Source organism: Orycteropus afer, unplaced genomic scaffold (assembly GCF_000298275.1).
Source record: "Orycteropus afer afer isolate SDZICR_OR568_19922 unplaced genomic scaffold, OryAfe1.0 scaffold00064, whole genome shotgun sequence".
In the NCBI taxonomy this organism is placed as follows: domain Eukaryota; kingdom Metazoa; phylum Chordata; class Mammalia; order Tubulidentata; family Orycteropodidae; genus Orycteropus; species Orycteropus afer.
In genome coordinates this window covers 2,992,492-3,009,882 of record NW_006921651.1, presented here as the reverse complement: position 1 = coordinate 3,009,882, position 17,391 = coordinate 2,992,492, and the positions used below count along the sequence as shown (strand labels likewise).

Genomic DNA, 17,391 nt, shown 5'->3' with positions numbered 1-17,391 from the left:
CATTCACAATCAAACGCTGCACAAGGCTAGAGTTCTCAGGTTCTACAAACTCTACATGTTTCCTTTCCTTTTTGACTAGGCCACCAGGAAACTCAGGTACCACTTTCAGTGCCCAATTGCAGTCACTGGGGCCAGACAGCTGCTGATATTTTGATTCGATGATGATGATGATGATGCTGCTGCTGCTGCTGCTAGTTTTTAAGAGTCGAGCACATTCCTTTGGCTGACACTGTCATAGGCACGCAGGAGCTCAAATCTTTACAAGAGCCCTACAGGGTAGATAAACAAAATTGAACCAAACTCACTGTCATCAAGTCAATTGCAACTCTTAGGGTTTCCAAGGCTGTAAATCTTTATGAGGTAGACAGTTCTTTACAAAGAAGAAACTGTGACTCAGGTTAAATGACTTAACCAAAGTCACAGAGCTAAGAACTCTTGGAACGAGGGCTGGACCTCAGGCCTTTTTTGACTACACCTTTGAGTGGGGCTCTCTGATCTCTTTTGAGATGCTATTACCTAACTGGACCATATGCTATCAGCTACCTCAGAGCCTTTTTTGGAAGATTCACATATGACGCTCACATGCACAGAGCCTGTTACCATGCTGGGCGAAACCTGCCAGAGGATTTTCACCAAAGTTAGAGTGCAGCTTTGGGGTGGTCTCATGCTCTGACACAGGTTGCTCTACTCAGAGCAGCAGAAAGAGAGGCCCAACAGGGAAAGCAACGTGACTGCTGTCGGAAGGGCATATCACAAATTAAAATGGCCAAGGCAGAGAACAAATAATAGTTCAAACATGATTTTCAAATGAAAAGTCACCTGGGCGGAAGTTTAGAACTCCAGGGGGAGCAGCAGTGGCCAGGTTGTCATAAATACCTGTGACATGAAGTAATAGTGCCCTGGTGCATTTTTATGGAGTAAGGGCTGCCTTACGGAGCTACAGCAGCTCAGAGCACAGGCCCTGCCTCCTACGCTCACAGCCTTCAAGGTAGGGTGGGCTTCATGCGGATGTGACCTGAACTGTCACACAGGTCCTATGCTTAGGTTTAATGCTCTGCTGGATCTCTGGTGTTATGGTGGTTGTTGTTGTTATGTGCGGTCAAGTCGGACCTGACTCATAGCAACCACTCCTTGTGTTTCCAAGGCGGCATCACTACGGAAGTAGATTGCCTCATCTTCCTTCCCAGGAGTGGCTGGTGGATTTGAACCGCCAGCCTTCTGGTTAGCAGTCAAGTGCCTTAGGCACTCCGCTACAGAGCTCCTGGTGGTATGGTGCCTAAGGCACTTGATACTAATCAGAAGGTTAGCAGTTCAAACCCACTAGCTGCTCTGCAGCAGGAAGATGGAGCAATCTACTTCAGTAAAGATATACTACCTCAGAAACCCAAAGGGGGTTGCTATGAGTCAGAATAAACTCAGTGGCAGTGAGTTTGGTTTGGGTTGCCATTTTGAAATCCTGAATAATTTATGAATAAAAAGCCCCTTATTTTCATTTTGCACTGGGCAGATAATGTAGTCGGTCCTGCCTAAAGCCTGAGGGTCCAGGTCACAGAGTTCTTAGCTAAATAAAAGGACACACGAAGATATGTTGTTGTTATGTGCCGTCGAGTCGGACCCGACTCATAGAGACCCCTCCTTGGGTTTCCGAGGCAGTATCACTACAGAAGTAGATTGCCCAACCTTCCTTCCCAGGAGTGGCTGGTGGGTTTGAACCGCCAGAACTAAATTTCAGGTGGGTGTCCACGTAAAGACAGAAAGCAATTCCTAAACAGGAAGCCAGGCCATTGTCTACAGGCCGCCTCCTGCCCCTAAAATCTCCCACTTCTTGGCTGCACCCCATAGGCTGGAAGGAGCATGTGGAAACTGGCCGAGAGAGGGGGAGTAACTTGCCTAAGATCGCACAGCAAGAGAGTAGCAGTGCTGGAGCTAGAACAATTAGACCAGTTTGCACTTAGCACTCAAGCTAGGCATCATGGTGAACACTTTATGAACATTATCTTATGTAATCCTTACAACAAACTGCCTTTTACAGATGAGGAAAGAGAGACTCAGGGAAGTTAAGGTTCTTGTCCAAGGCCCCTTGAAAAGGAAGCGATGGTGCCAGCCCTGAGCCCAGGTTGTCTGACTCTATCTAGGGCTCCTGCTTCACAGGTATGTGTCCCGTTACACCTCTGTAATTAAGCACCAGCAAGGGAGCTGGGAACAAAGGAATCCTGATCGGAGGGATGCTCCCAGCTCCAACCAAAGCCACAGCTCTGCTGTGATTCTTTCTCAACACGGCCACATTCTTCTTCCTCGTGCTCTCAGACAGAAGAGGCCTGCCTCCTTCCCCAGGAGCTGCCCTTCCCGGAACCCAGAACACACGTGGGGGCAGTCAAACCCCGGGCAGGAATGCACTGACCCTCTGGGCCGCGGAGCTATGCGGTCAGAGAACAGTCAGCTTCCGTGCTCAGGTGGGGAACAGGGTGTGGTGGGAGCAGAGGCTGGCCCCAGAGCTACTCCCACAGCCCCCTGGGATGTGAGTTCAAGGACGACCGCCTAGGGCAGGGCTGGGCCAGATGGGTCAGCCCAGCCCGAGTGGGGGTGGGTGGAGAGGCCAAGGATACCCCTGGGAGCCCTGCAGCTGCCCAATGGGGCTGCTCTGGCAGACAGGACCGCCCTCCTCCCTCCCTGCTGCTGAGAAGGCAGGTGCTGCTGGTGGTCAGAAGTGCCAGGGCAGACAGGGGTGCTGGCTAGCTGGCAAGGCAGGGGGGGTTCTGAGCCCCTGCTCCCAGCAGCTGCTGCCTGACCCCACAGCAGCCCCTTGGGCTGTGCCTCCCCCTCAGTTCTCAGGTTTTCCCTGCTCCCCAAGCTGGGGCGTTTGTGTGCGGAGGAGAGACAAACTCAACAGTGTTCACAGTTCCAAGTTCCCAGCCAGTCCCCCTCCCTGGGGTGGTCTGCCGTGGTGGTCCTCCCCCACTTACTATGCTTTCCCTCCTGCAACTCCCCCACCCGCCTGCTCCCCCAGAAGCCCCAGGCAAAGTCAGTATCTGTGTTTGCGGAAGGCAGAGGCAGCGGCAGAAGCAGTGGCCAGAGGAACAGGATGAAGTCAGCTGCTGGTGTCCAGCCCCCTAAGCTGCAGCCCCCTCCGTCCCAGGCTGTCTCCACAGATGCAATGATGAAGCCAACAGCAATGGACGCTGGGCAGACATTCCCACCCCAAGATTACAAGAAGCGGAATGTCTCATTTTCTCCAGACCAGATTCTTACCATCAGATTATCAATGAATCAACCACCAACTATTTAATGAGTATCAACCATGTACACAGCTGGGGGCCCCTGGTTATTACCATCCTTGGAGACAGAGGCACAGATATTTACAAGTACAGACACTCCAAGCGTTCCTATCTGCTTCAGGAGTTCTGTAGGTGTAGGGAGGTGGTCTGGACTGACATTCAAGCATACCCCCATTCCCCAGGGCTGCCCAGACTCTAACACTCCTGGGTGCCAGGCACAGCAGGCTAGGTCCCAGGGGCTCTGAGGTGGGGAACAGTGCCGGGCAGGGAGTCTTGGAGGTCTTGAATCTGAATTGGGCCCCACCTTGGGAGCAGGACCCAGAAGCCTTCAGCTGATATCTGCCAAGAGCTGGAGCAGTAGAGGTGGGACTAGGAGGTAGGTTCTTGGGAGGGGGAGGGAGGATGAACCCCAAATGGGCAAGGGCTGAAGGAAAGTTCCCAGGCAGCCCATTTTTCAAGGTTTGCTGTCCTCCTCATTTTGCCCTTGGGCAGGATCTTTGTATTGTTGTCTCTAGTTACAGCCTGATTATAGCCCCAGGAACCGTCTAGCATACAGTAGGTGCTTAATAAAGATTTGTTATGATTCTCCCCTATCAGATCTGAAGTTCCTTCAGGAACTTAGTCCCATCAGCACCTCAACAGCTCCAGAAACTGAATTCACTACCACCCAGTTGATTCCAACGCATAGTGACTCTGTAGGACACAGCAGAACTGCTCCACAGGGTTTTCAAGGCTGTGCATCTTGACGGAAGCAGAGTGCCTCATCCTTCTGCTATGGAGCGGATGATGGGTTCATACCGCCAACCTTTTGGTTAGCAGCTGAATGCTTCAACCACTGTATCCCGAGTTCCTGGAACACACCAGGTTCCCTAACAAACTCTCAGTGGCTGAAGGATGAACCCTCACTGCTCTCAGGGCCAATGGTAACTGAGCCCTCACTTACCCACTCCTGGGGCCTGCTAGGCACCTGCCTTTTCTCTGGTCCAGGCTTTGTCTCTTGAGCCACAAACAGGCCTTCTCAGGCTAAGAAAGACCCTAAGCCAATCTCAGGCTGGGCAGGGTAGCTCACAGGAGACCCACAAGCACAGCAGAACACCCCTGAAAGGCTGCTGGTTCCCAGTCTACTATGAAGCTCTTCAAAGAGATTTTTTTAAAAAATATATATCCATAACCAACATGGTCTTATGGCAAGATGAATGTTGCAGGAAATGGGAGTCTGAGCAGAAATAACTTGGTTGTCTATAATGTCGGGTAGGAGCAGGGCCCCCTATGGTGTTTGTGGGGACCCCCTCGGCTTCTCCTCACCCTATCCCTTCTCTGTTCTATGTAACTCTGGACCAATCCTTGAGCTCTCAAGATGCCACGTAAACAGCACTGTGTACACACACATGCATGAGTGCACGCGCACACACATATCACTGCTCGGGAAATCCCCACATCTGGCTCTCACATGACAGAGCTATGACCAAGCCACAGCTGAGAGGGCCCAGAGGACAGGGGCGGGTCAGAAGTATGTGTGAGCTCTCTGGGGAAGGATGGGGTTAACCATTTGGCACCACTGCTCAGGCTCTCTGGCAAAGCTTAGCTTCCACCCCACGGAGGAAGCCAGGCAAGGGACCTGGTGCTCAGGGGGGCTCTATTCTGGCCTCACTGCACAACCATAGGAAAGTCAGGCTACCTCCCTGAAAGGGCTGAATTGACCTGTTTCTGAACTGACCTTCTCTGCTCTCTCCCTCCTGTCAACCACCAGGGAGTTCCCACTTGACAGAGATTCCTTATCCGATAGGCCATGGCCTGTTAGTCAAATATTTAATGAGCATCTCTTAGCGCTATGCACTTGGCTGGGACCCTGGAATCACATGGAGTTGAGATCCAAGTCCTTTTACAGGTGAGCAAATAAGGCGAGTCCTAGTAACAAGGAAAGGGCCAAGGTAGCCCCTTGGACAAACTCTCTCCAACCCAGGCACGTGTATTCACTTTACAATTAGAACTTTTAAAACTCCCAGCAATTTTAGCAAACTAGTAACAACCTGCAACAGCACCTCTGAAACAGCACCACACAGGAGGTGAGGTACTTGGGATGGGGAGGGACGCCCAAGTCTAGTTAAGAAGACAAGACACACTTTAAAAATTCTGATCAAAAGGGGGAAAATGCAGAGCAGAATTTCAAAATCTCATGGAATCCAGACTTTCTGGAGTCATGGTGGGTGGATGAACCCCCAAACTATTGCCCTGAGATAATCTTTATACCCCTAAGTCAAAAATATCCCCTTACATCACCTTAAAACCAAACGATAGTTTTGCTTAACTAGTAAAAAAAAAAAAAAGGCCTGCTTTGAGCATTATACTCCTTTTAAGAACTATCTATAAGGAATCAAAATGACAACAGCAACTCGAAAGATGAGATAGGAGCCCCAGGGGCAGTGAGTTTCTGTTTCTAATGGAGAAGGAACAACTAGAAAGGAGGGTGAGAATGGTGGCCTAACTCAACTCAAAGAGTGTCATTAATGTCACAGCATTGGCATGGCGTGCTGGTGTGTCCTCAAACAACAACAAAAGAAATGGAATTTGAAGAAGTCGTGGTGCACCGGGACAGCTGATGCTGGGCCAGCCAGATAGCCTCTGTGTGGCTCTTTCATTTCCCACCTGGCAGGTACATTTAAAAACCTCAGTGGACCAGGTATGGGAAGCTTTGCTCGGCCCCCCAAGGCGGGGCTGTTGCCTCACTGGAAGCTGCTGCATCACTGTCTCCCACCCCAATCACGGCACTTCTGATGTTGTATTTTAAGTGTTTACTTACCCATCTCCCCCACTCGAATGTGGTCCTCTGAGGGAAGGACCTCATTCTATTCACTGTGGTATCCCCAGGGTTCTTCCACAGGGTCTGGTGCATAGTAGGTACTCAAGATATTCACTGCACAAACTTGGAAGGCAGCCATGGCCAGAGCCAGGAAAGTCCCAATAGGTCTGGCAGGAGCCACTTAGTCCTAGAAGGGGGGTCTAGAACCAGAGGCTGGCATCACCAGCAGACGGTGTGTTGCAGGGAGCAGACAGACTAGAACAAGGGATGTTATCTGCAGTTTGTAAGCTTTCTCTGGGGGAAGGGCACTGCCAATGTACAGTCTGAGTTTGGCCTTTTGTCACTAGTCTGTCCCTACCACTTTATAAAGACCTCGCCTTCCTGAAAGGACAAGTTATGCATGCAATCTTGTTGTTATGTGCTGTCGAGTCAACTCTGACTCATAGCGACCCCTCCTTGGGTTTCTGAGGCAGTATCACTACAGAAGTAGATTCCCCAGCCTTCCTTCTGAGGAGTGGCTGGTGGGTTGGAACCGCCAGCCTTCTGGTTAGCAGTCAAACGCTTTAGGCACTATGTCACCAGAGCTTAACCCTGTCCTAACACATACGTAGTCTTAGTCCAAGGTTGAGCTGGGGAATCCTGGATCATGGGAAAAGCAGCCCAGAGACTTGCAGGGGGCCCTCTCCTAAGCCACTACACCCACTAGACAGACAGTGGTGTCAAGGGTGTCAAAAAGAAGTGATGAACACTTCCTTCTGAGCACAGGGAAGTGAAGAGACTTTCTGACATGGCCCAGTTATCTTGGTACAAGACTCCAGTTCTAATGTTAACAAAATGCATCTTCCTAACAGCTGCCTGGGTCACGCGTTGCAATGACAAGATCCAGGGGACAGAGCAGAAAGAATCAAGGAAAAACACTTCTCTCCTGCAAACTTTTAGTGTTACTGAAATTCTGGGGAGAAAAAAATTCTTTTTGCCTTTGTATTTCAAAACCAATTATAATAATGTCATGAGCCAACTAAATTATACATGCCACATTTCTGTTTCTAAACAAAGTAAGTTTAGACCACAATAAGGTGCTAAAACAATAAACAATGCACATTTTCCCTAAACTTTTGTTTTTCCATTGGATTCATTACTGGAAATGTTGCCTCTTTTGTCACATGCCTATAAACTAAAAAAGCTGAAGCAAGGAACAAGTTACTTTCTGGCTGAGGGTTGAGGTGGGAAACATTTCTTTGCTGAATCACAATGTGGTGGGTGTTCCCCCAACCCCCCATCCCAGGGAACAAAAACTGTAGAAACAAAAGGCAGAGGGAATCACCGCCTCCTGATGAGGCCAGAAAGGAGGTCAGGGGCTGAACAGCCCCCTGAGTAGCCCTTCTCCAAGGCCCCAAACAGTAGGCTGGTGTTTGAGGAATAAGATGCTTAGAACCCTCTGTCCCCTGGCTGGTCCCTGTTCCCAGCCCTGTGGCCCACAGCTGACTTGGAAGATGACTGTATGCATCTTTAAGGTATAGCTCCTTCCAGTCACACGGTCCATCATGGGGACCCCCGTCCCTTTTCCTGGAACCCAGATGCTCCTCCTGCTGCCTCATGCCTGTCTACTCTGAACACTGTCACCGACCCACAGGCCTGATGCACCCAAAATTCAACTCTGCTTGGAATCAGGGTCCCTGGGGAGCCTGTCGAAGTGCAAATCCTGGGGCCCCACTCCTAGAGTCACTGAGGAAGTAGGTCTGGGCAGGGCCTGCCTAAGCAGGCTCAGGATTCTGAAGCACACCTCCTGGCCTTTGCACATGCTGTTGCCTCCAGACCACCTGCCTACTTTCCCAGCAGTGGCTGCTTGGTGCACAGAGGGGACAACAGAAACCAAGAAAGCAAGGCTGAGGGAATCCAGGTGACCAGTCGGCGGCCTCCTTTCCTGGGGGCTAGATGGGTGGTTCCAGGGTTTGGGGACACCCTCCCCCCCACCCCCACCATGCTTCACGTGCAGGCCAGTAGGGCAGTGGGGCTGCGCTGCCTCTGCCTGGGGGAGTCGTGGCACAGAGACACACATGAGCGGCGTGTTCACTTTCTCCATCGCATCACCGCCACATGGGCTGGCGGCAGAGCTGCCAAATCAATTAGCTTCCTTTCATTTCCAATTTGATGGCTTTGGACTCCAGGGGTGACATGAGGCTGAGGACCCAGAGTCATGAAAATAGAAATTGTTTAAAAAACACCAGCCAGGGTGGTGTGCCAGGAGCTGATGCTTTCATTAGACACATTTGCTCTGGGAACAGCTGTTGGAAGGTGCCAGCAATAGCCTGGCCGTGTTCACTGAGGAGCCTGGGCCTTTCTTACTGAGGATGGGTGGCTCAGGCAGACCAGAGAGCCTGGACAACTGCTGTGAAACATGGCTGTTTGCTGCCCTCTCCACGGCTTCCTCTGCAGACTCAGCCCCTGCTGTCCTTCCCCGCCAGGCTGGATATCTCTCCTTCCCTCCAACTTGTAAACTCATTCCAGCCTCCAAGTCTTGGCTCATGTTAGTCCCACCAGGGGCACCCTCTCCACACCCTTTGCTCATCCCAATCACATCCACCCTCCAGAACACATCTCCAGCCTCTCCCATCTTGGTTGCCCCCCCACACACACCTCCCACAGCTTCCTGCCGTGTATTCGTTAAGGGATCCCTGAGTCTGTCCTGCCTTCTTGGTTGAGCTGTGGGCTCCGTGGCGCCAGGAGCTGGGGCTCAAAGCCGGGCTCTGCTCTCTGTGTGGCTGGGGCATTTCTCTTGGGGAAAATGAGGCAGCAGGGACCTTCCAGTCAGGGCTCTCTCGGTCTCACAATCGTACCCCACCGCCTTGCCTAGGGCTTATGGGAGGGAGGAATAAGAGCCCAGGGTCTGCCCAGCCCTCACCTTAGATGGGCAGCAGCCTTCTCTCAGCTGTTTTATCTACAAAAGCTGGAAGGTAGGCTAGCTTTTTCTAGCCAGGACTTAACGGTCTTCTTTAAGCAAACCCACTTTATTAAAAATCAACTCATAAGAAGGGAAATCAAGGGGCTATTAGTCATACACTAAGGAAGGGTCCTTTAGCCAACTAAGAATGCCTTTGTGACCAGTATGCTCCTTCTCCTAGAAACCCAGGGAGCTCTTGTGGGGGCAAGTCCTGTCCTGGTCACTCATGGCTCCTTGGGCTCAGAAGGGCGGACTGCAGAGGAAAGGGGTTTGGGTCAGGTGCCTGCCTGGCTGGATGACCTTGGGCAAGTTACTTAACCTCCCTTTCCTGGTCTATAGACTGGTGACAAGACCGCCGAGGTGGGTGGCCATGAAGCTTAATGGCCAACTATGAGATGGTGCCTACTCTGCCTCTGCCTATCTGTGAGAGAGGAGTTGTTCCCGGAGAAGGGTAAAACCAAAGCCAAGTCTCTCTCCTGTCTGAGAGCCTCCTATAATAATAAAAAGAATTAACCCTTATTGTTGTTGTTAGGCGCTGTCAAGTCCCTTCCAATGCATAACGACCCATGTGCAACAGAACAAAACACTGCCTCGTCCTGTGCCAGCCCCACGATCGTTGCTGTGTGAGCCCATTGTTGCAGCCACTGTGTCAATCCACCTTGTTGAGGGGCTTCCTTTTTTTCACTGACCCTCTACTTTACCAAGCATCATGTCCTTCTCCAGGGAATGGTCCCATCTGATAACATGTCTAATGTAACACACAAAGTAACAGCCACACACAAACCACCACAGTATGACAAACTGACAGGCAGGTGGTGGGCTTAACCCTTAGTAAACACTTGGGGTTGAGCACTTTGCATGTGTTAACTTCCTTTCAATCTTCAAACTGATGAGGTGCTATCATTATCCCTGCTTTACAGATGAGGCAGAGAGGGTAAGAATTTGCCTGATACCCTGCTCCCAGAACTGGACCATGAAACTAGGCATTCTGGCTCTAGAGTCTGTGCTGGAATCTGCAAGTAAGTCCTGTCTCCTCTGGGGCCAGCCCACAGCTCACAGAATGGAAAGAAAGGCCTCAGTAGGGTCTTTTCACACTCAATCTTAGGCAGGGCCAACTTCTCCTTTCCTTGCAGAATCAATCAATAATTAAATGAACAACAACAAAGGCAGCTACTATCATCAGGACCCTGCTAGGTGCTAGGAACTGCTAACTCAATCCTTGCATTTAATTGAGGCAGGTACTATTTTACTCCCATTTTCCAAAGGGAACATGGAGGTCAGAGGCTAAGTAATTTGCCAGGGTCACAGAACTCACCTGTAGCAGAGCTAAGGTTCAAACCCCCTCTGTCTGACGCTAAAACCCCAACTCTTAACCTTGAGTAATAGTGCTACTCTGCAGTGAAACTATAGTAAGGCTGATCTCATTAAGTTAGCCCAATAATGTTGATTTTATGATCACTAAGATGGAAACCTGGCTGAGCTCACCAGTTTTCCAAGGAAAAGTACAAAGTAAACAGGATTTCAGGAAGAACATCAACACTTACTTGAAAGAACAAACTTGCAACACTGTTGAGCAACCTCATTTGCATTTATACAAACTAAAGCTCATCACAGGACACCACCGTGGGGCAGACGCATCAGGCCCTGTGCCTGGCAGTGATGCTAGGACTGTGAGTATCCACTAGGATCCATGGCAGCTTCGCCCCCTAGTGGCACACCTCGGAACACCTCAGCTAAGGGCCTTGGAAAAACACAGCTTCCTGGAGAACTGTGAGAGCCACTTTAGATCTTGGAGAATCTGGTGAGAAATCTCTGCTCTGGGGAGCCTGCCCCAGCCCCACTGGACTCTTCCTGGAGTAGTAACCACAGCTAACAGGCCCTTCCTAGTGCCAGGCACCACACACACAAAGCCCCCCAACTGCATGTTCTGGTTAACTAGTGCTGCTCTAACAGAAAATATACCACAACTGGGATGGCCTTAGCAAAGAGGAGTTTATTCTTACAATTTGGATGCTCTAAGTTCGAGTTCAGAGTGCCAGGCTCTACAGGCTGTGTGAAAGCCCTTCGACCCTGGGCTTCAGCTTTGCCTCTTGCTCCCGGCCCACTGAAGCTAGAGGCATCTCTTCACTCAGGCAGCTACTGGCTGCTGAGGCTAACAAGCCCAAAGCCGACAAATAAAATGGCACAGTCCTGATGTTACCAAACCACATAGCAGGCCATTAATTCAAGTCTATTGTAAGTCCCAAAGTTGGCAGAGCACAGCAGGCTGCTGAACAATGACACAGCTACATGCAGGGTCCAAGTGTGCTATAAGCTAGAGACCATTCCCAAAGCTGCTTCTTATATACGGGAAGCAGACCACATTCCCAAAGCAGCTACTCAGCTGCTTGTGGTAGATCCCACCATGGAGTTGATTGCCAGTCTCATCATGGGGAATAACTACCACCAGCTGCCTAGCCACTCAACCAGGCCTAGCCAAGTCGACACACAAATATAACCACCACACTGCATCATTACATTGAACCTCCCCGGCCCCTACCACCACCTCTTGTCAGCTTGCTACGATACATACTCCATTTCCCAGTGTGATGGTCAGTTTGGCTAGGCTAGAAACCTGTGGCCACCGAGTCTATTCCAACTCAGTGACCCTACAGGACAGAGCAGAACTGCCTAACAGGCTTCCCAAGGCTGTAATCTTCACAGAAGCAGACTGCCACATCTCTACCCAGTGAAGTGGCTGGTGGGTTTGAACCACCAACCTTTCCGTGCACAGCTGAGTGCTTAACCACTGTGCCACCAGGGCTCCTTCACAGAGGTGTGGGGTGAGTAAGCGCTGTCCAGGGACAATCTCTAAGTTGCACTGCCCCTCAATTTGCATGGCTAACGGACAATCTCTTGCCCCTTCTCCCTCCCAATTCTAAGATGAACACATGTTGACAGCAGTGACCCCCTCAACAGAAATGCCTCCCCCATCCCTCCTGTCCCTCCACCTCGTTCAAGCACCTCTCATTTTTGTGGCATCTTGGAATGTCATTCCACACCTTGTTTGGCACCCCCTTGGACTTGCACCTGGGGGCAAGTGCCCCCATCTGCACCCCCCCCCATGCTTCTGCTCCTTCACTATGTATAGCAAACTGCCAACTCCTTGAGGGCGGAAAGACATTCCTATAACCTCAATACCTTAACAGTGTCTGGCATATGGGTGGTACTCAATGAGGTTAGTTGAAGCATCAAGTCTCTGAAATAGCCATGCTCAGTCCTGCTCCCCGACTTTGGCACATGTATCCTGTGGATTACCCAAAGCCAGAAAAACTCCTCCTCTTTTCAGTTCCCACCTCCTAACTGGAGCCAGAAGTGACCTCTCTCTCCTCACCTGCACCACAGTTGAGACAAGCCTTCATCCATTCACGCATACACGCATCCATCCATCCACCCATTCAACAAGTACCGGTGTGAGCCCTGTAGGCAAGGTCTTTGCTCTCAGGGAGCTGACAGAGCTCAAAGGTCAGACAATAAACAAGAAAACATACAGGGAAATCAGAGTGTAAAGAAGCAGGATGACTTGAAGGGGCAGACAGTGGAGGATCAGGGCAGTTTCTCTGGGGGTAACAAACAGAAATCGAAAGAAGGAGTCAATCATTTGAAAGATCGGGGAAGAGGACTACAGGCAGAAGGAACAGCATGTGTGCTGGGACTGAACTTAATCTGTTTAAGGAACATAAGGTGACCCGTGTGGCTGGGCAGAGTGCCAAGGTGGGAATGCTGGAGCTGGAAGAACGGATGAGAGGGGTACGAGCCAAGGTCAGGAAGACCCCTTCCATCTCAGCAGGATGATCTCAGCTGGTCAACACACAGGGGCCAAATCACACAAGTTGCTGTGGAACAGGATAAGGAATTTATTCTAAGTAGGATGGCATGCCCTTGATGGGGATGCAAGTAGAGAAGTGAATTACTTGATCTGTATTTTTGAGAGACGATTCTAGCTGTGGTGTGGAGGCCAGGGTGCAGAAGGGGAGAAGCAGACACCAGGTAGGAAGCGGGGAGTCTACCTGGAGAGATGAAGGGGGCTTCTCACAGGGTGTGATGATGGAGGTGTAAAGAGGTGGACAGATCTGGCGGCCAAGCTGGCAGGCAAGAGAAAGGGAAGAATAGGGGAGAACTTCTACAGGTTCAGCTTGATCCATAGGGTGAATAGTGTCAGTTACTGAAATGGGGAAGATGTTGAGAAGCAGCAGATTCAATGGAGGGAAGAGAGACAATTTGAGGCTACTCTGTCTTCCAGTTTTCAAGGTCACCTCCTTGGTCTGTGAGCTGTTTGAGCACAAGGACTGACTGTCTTCCCCTGTTGACCCTACCCGTGCCACTCCCCACCCCCAAGCCTGAGTTCGAGTCTTGGTTTGGTACTTAGTAAGTGATAACCAAACTCACTGCCAATGAGTCGATTCCAACTCACAGAGACTCCCTTTGGGTTTTCAAGGCAGTAAATCTTTACAGAAGTAGATTGCCCCGTCTTTCTTCCATAGAGTATCTGGTGGGTTTGAACCACCAACCTTCTGGTTAGCAGTCAAATGCCTTAGGCATTATGCCACCAGCTCTTAAATGATGATCAGGGAACAGCAATGTTCCCTGTACCAACGTCCCTGGCTGGGTAAGCCCAGGAAACTTTGTGAGTCCTCTCATTACAGAGCAGGGCAGAGCCCTAAATATGAACTCAAATCCACAGTGCCACAGTCACCCTCTCGGAGCCTCAGTTTCTCATTTGTTAAATGGAAATCTTATCCCCCACCATGCAATGTGGTTCTGAGCAGCAAATGAGGAAACATGGAAAGTTCTAGCACACAGCAGATGCTTAGTAGATAGTGACAAAAGCTAGCACAACGGAGAGCCTTTTAGTGGCAGGCGGTGGTCTAAGCATGCTTATATAAATTAATTTATATAATCTTCATCACAACCCTATAAAGTATGAACATTATGCCCAATTAATAGAAGAAACAATAGCCACAGAGATGGTAAGATACCTACTTGACGTCAGAGGAAAGAAGCCAGGATCTAAACTCCGCTGTCTGGCTCCAGAGCTGGTGCTTTTACATACGACACTAAGTGGTCATTATCATAAGCACCCCAATGTAAATTACATTTCTCCATCCATCCTCTTCCTGGCCTGAGCATGGAAGGCAGAGAAACCAAGGGAGGCTCACCCTGAGGGGGGCAGCCTGGGAGGGTCCCTGCATAGCTTAGGAAGCAGCACCGACCCTGAGCCTCAGGGATGTTGCTGGGAGGGGAGTAACCTAAGAGCTTAGCTGGTCCAGATTTACAGGGGGAAACTGAGGCCCAAAGAGAAGGGATGCGCCCAAGGTCACACAGAGAGCAAACTGGCAGCTTAAGCAGGACTAGATCCCATGTCTTTAAAAGTAATGATGACAGGCAGATACTTCTCCAGTAGTCACGTAGGGACTGTCTCACATTAACTTACCGAATCTTCTACACATGCAGTAGATGTTAACATCATCCCTATTTTACAGCTGGAGAAACTGAGGCATGGTGCACTTATGAAATTTGCTCAAGCCAAGATTTGAGCCCAGGCTCAACCATTACTCTACACCTCTGAGGACCAGGGCAAGTTTCCTGGGGAGAGGTGGTTATGACAGACAACAAGCCCAGTTTTGCCCCTCTGTCCAGTTCTGGCCTGAGAGATGACCAAGACTCTGGAGTACTCCTTGAGCTTGGGAAGAATACATGCGACCGGGCTGGGGTGAGTGGGGAGAGGTCTGAGAAAAGGCCCAGAGGGCAGAAGCTCTCCCACCTGGGGCTCTGACAGCTGATGCCTGCTGTGTGCCAGGCAGCCTCAGCTTCCTGTCCACCTGGAGGAAATCTCAGCCACGGTAGGCACACAAACCCACAGGAACACAGACTCCGACCCACAGTCTGATAAGTCCCAGTCCAACGGCACACACCCCCAACTCCAGCACGCAACAATCCAGACACAGCCTATGCACACACAAAACCCGTTTACACTCTCAACTCTCACCGCGACACAGCCTATGCACACACAAAACCCGTTTACACTCTCAACTCTCACCGCGACACAGCCTATGCACACACAAAACCCGTTTACACTCTCAACTCTCACCGCGACACAGCCTATGCACACACAAAACCCGTTTACACTCTCAACTCTCACCGCGACACAGCCTATGCACACACAAAACCCGTTTACACTCTCAACTCTCACTGCCATCAGGTCGGATCTGACTCATAGCGATCCCTCCTTGGGTTTTGAGGCAGTGTCTCTACAGAAGTAGGTTGCCCAATCTTCCTTCCGAGGAGTGGCTGGTGGGTTTGAACCTCCAGCCCTCTGGTTGGCAGTCAGATGCCTTAGGCGCTGCACCACCAGAGTTCCCCAAATCCAAATCAAGTCCCACCAAGTAGATTCTGACTCATATCTGTAATCTTTACAGAAGCAGACACATCTTTCTCCTGTGGAGTAGCTGGTGGGCTCAAACCACTGACCTGTCTGTTAGCAGCTAAGCATTTAATCACTGTGCCACCAAGGCTCCTTAGGCCTCTCTGTCTAAACAAAACCAAATCCACTGCCATCAAGTTGATCCCGACTCATAGCAACCTTACAGGACAGAGTAGAACTGCCCCACAGGGTTTCCAAGGCTGTAAATCTTTACAGAAGCAGACTGTCTCATCTTTCTCCCACAGAGCAGCTGGCTGATGGGTTCCAACCATTGACCTTTTGGTTAGCAGCCAAATGCACTAACCACTGTGCAACCTAAGGTCTTTTTACAATAACACATAAGCATATACATACTAGGACACAATAAGCAAGCACTTGTGCACATATGAGGCGCTCTGATAGTGTAGTGCCTAAGGCATCTGACTGCTAACCAGAAGGTTGGCGGTTCAAACCCACAAGCCACTCCTTGGAAGGAAGGTTGGGCAACCTACTTCCAGAGTGATACTGCCTCGGAAACCCAAGCAGGAGTCGGTTCCCACTCTAGGGCAGTGAGATTTTTTTGTTTGTTTGTTTGTTTGTTTTTTTGTACACATATGAACTCATCCTCAGAAAAACATACACCCTCCCCCACACACCTCCTTTATCATTATACCTACCTTCATTCACATCCCATCCAGGCACACAGCTCCACAGGCCAAGGTGCCTGGAGACAACACCTCCTCACACATGACCCATGTGCTTATATACATTGCCCAAATCCCCAGCGGTGAGACCTTAGAAGGCTGCATGCACACGCAGCCAGCCTCATATATGTAGGCAATACAGCTGCCTACCCAGATCACACCAGGCCTGTGCACCACCACAACCCGGACTCCTAATTCCCGGGAAGAATTCCTCCCCCAATAAACTATGCACGCCCACACTCAGGCGTTTGAGGAGTCCAGCTTCTCCCACCCAGAGAGAATCCTGACCCCAATTGACAGCGCCCAGCACACAGCGTCGGAGAACTTGCCCCACCTCGCCCTGCCTCCCCCCTCTTCGCAAACTCCGGGTCGGCCCTGGCACCTGTCAGGCAAATGGCAGGGCTGGCTGGCCCCCTCCCAAGCCCCACTCAGCGGGCCAACACGCAGAGCCCGCACCCCCGCAGCAAGGAGGACATGCTCAGAGTTGGGGGAGGGAAGGAGAGGACATAGGTCTGCAGTCCAGACGCTAAAAATCTCGCCATCACTCCAGTGCAGCCCCCTTGGGGACCTGGCTCTCACTTCCCTGCCAGGAAACCCCCTGCGTCTGCATTAACCCTTCACCACTCCATGCCGCGACCCCGCGGGAAGGACCCCAGGAGAAGAAGTCACAGCAGACTCTCATTGGTCACCGCATTCCGGGGGTGAAAGATGGTTGACAACGTTGCGGGGACTCGGACCCTTCATGGAAACCCCCCAAGCTCCATGCATCCCATTTGCAGTCCCATCAAAGAGAGCCCGAGGTCTGGAGGGCAAAGGGGGGGTAATGAAGAAGCGAGAACCAGAGATCTTGGGGGCATGGGCTGGAGAAGGGGGAGCAACTGAAGGGTACGTGCAGGCAAGGACCACCCCCTCCAAAAAGTCCTCTGCAGGAGAAGGGGGGGCGCGGAGGGGCGCGTGCACGAGGCGGGAAGGAGGTGAGAGGAAAAGACGCTCCCTTACCTGATTTCCTCTTGGAACTGCCATAGTCCCTGAAAAAGAAGCAACAACAGATAGACATGGTTAGGGCTGGGCGCGGGCGCGGGCTTGCGGGGCTGGGGCTGCGGCTGCGGTCCGTCCTCGGCGCGCAGCTCATGTGATTCCGGCCCGGCAGCCGCGCGCTCTGCGCAGTGATGTCAACCGCATCCGCCGCAGCGCCCCTGCCCCCACCCTGGCCTCGCCCGCGCCGCCGC

At 51.1% G+C, this 17,391-nt stretch overlaps 1 protein-coding gene across 1 annotated transcript in view; it reads right to left on the bottom strand.

The window, feature by feature from the left end:
• Positions 1–17,391, bottom strand: part of SH3PXD2A (SH3 and PX domains 2A) — a 282,207-nt gene that overhangs the window by 73,311 nt on the left and 191,505 nt on the right. The window contains exon 6 of the mRNA XM_042780829.1: positions 17,162–17,190. Within this exon, the coding sequence (XP_042636763.1) occupies positions 17,162–17,190 (29 nt within the window). The remainder of the gene's footprint in view (positions 1–17,161; positions 17,191–17,391) is intronic.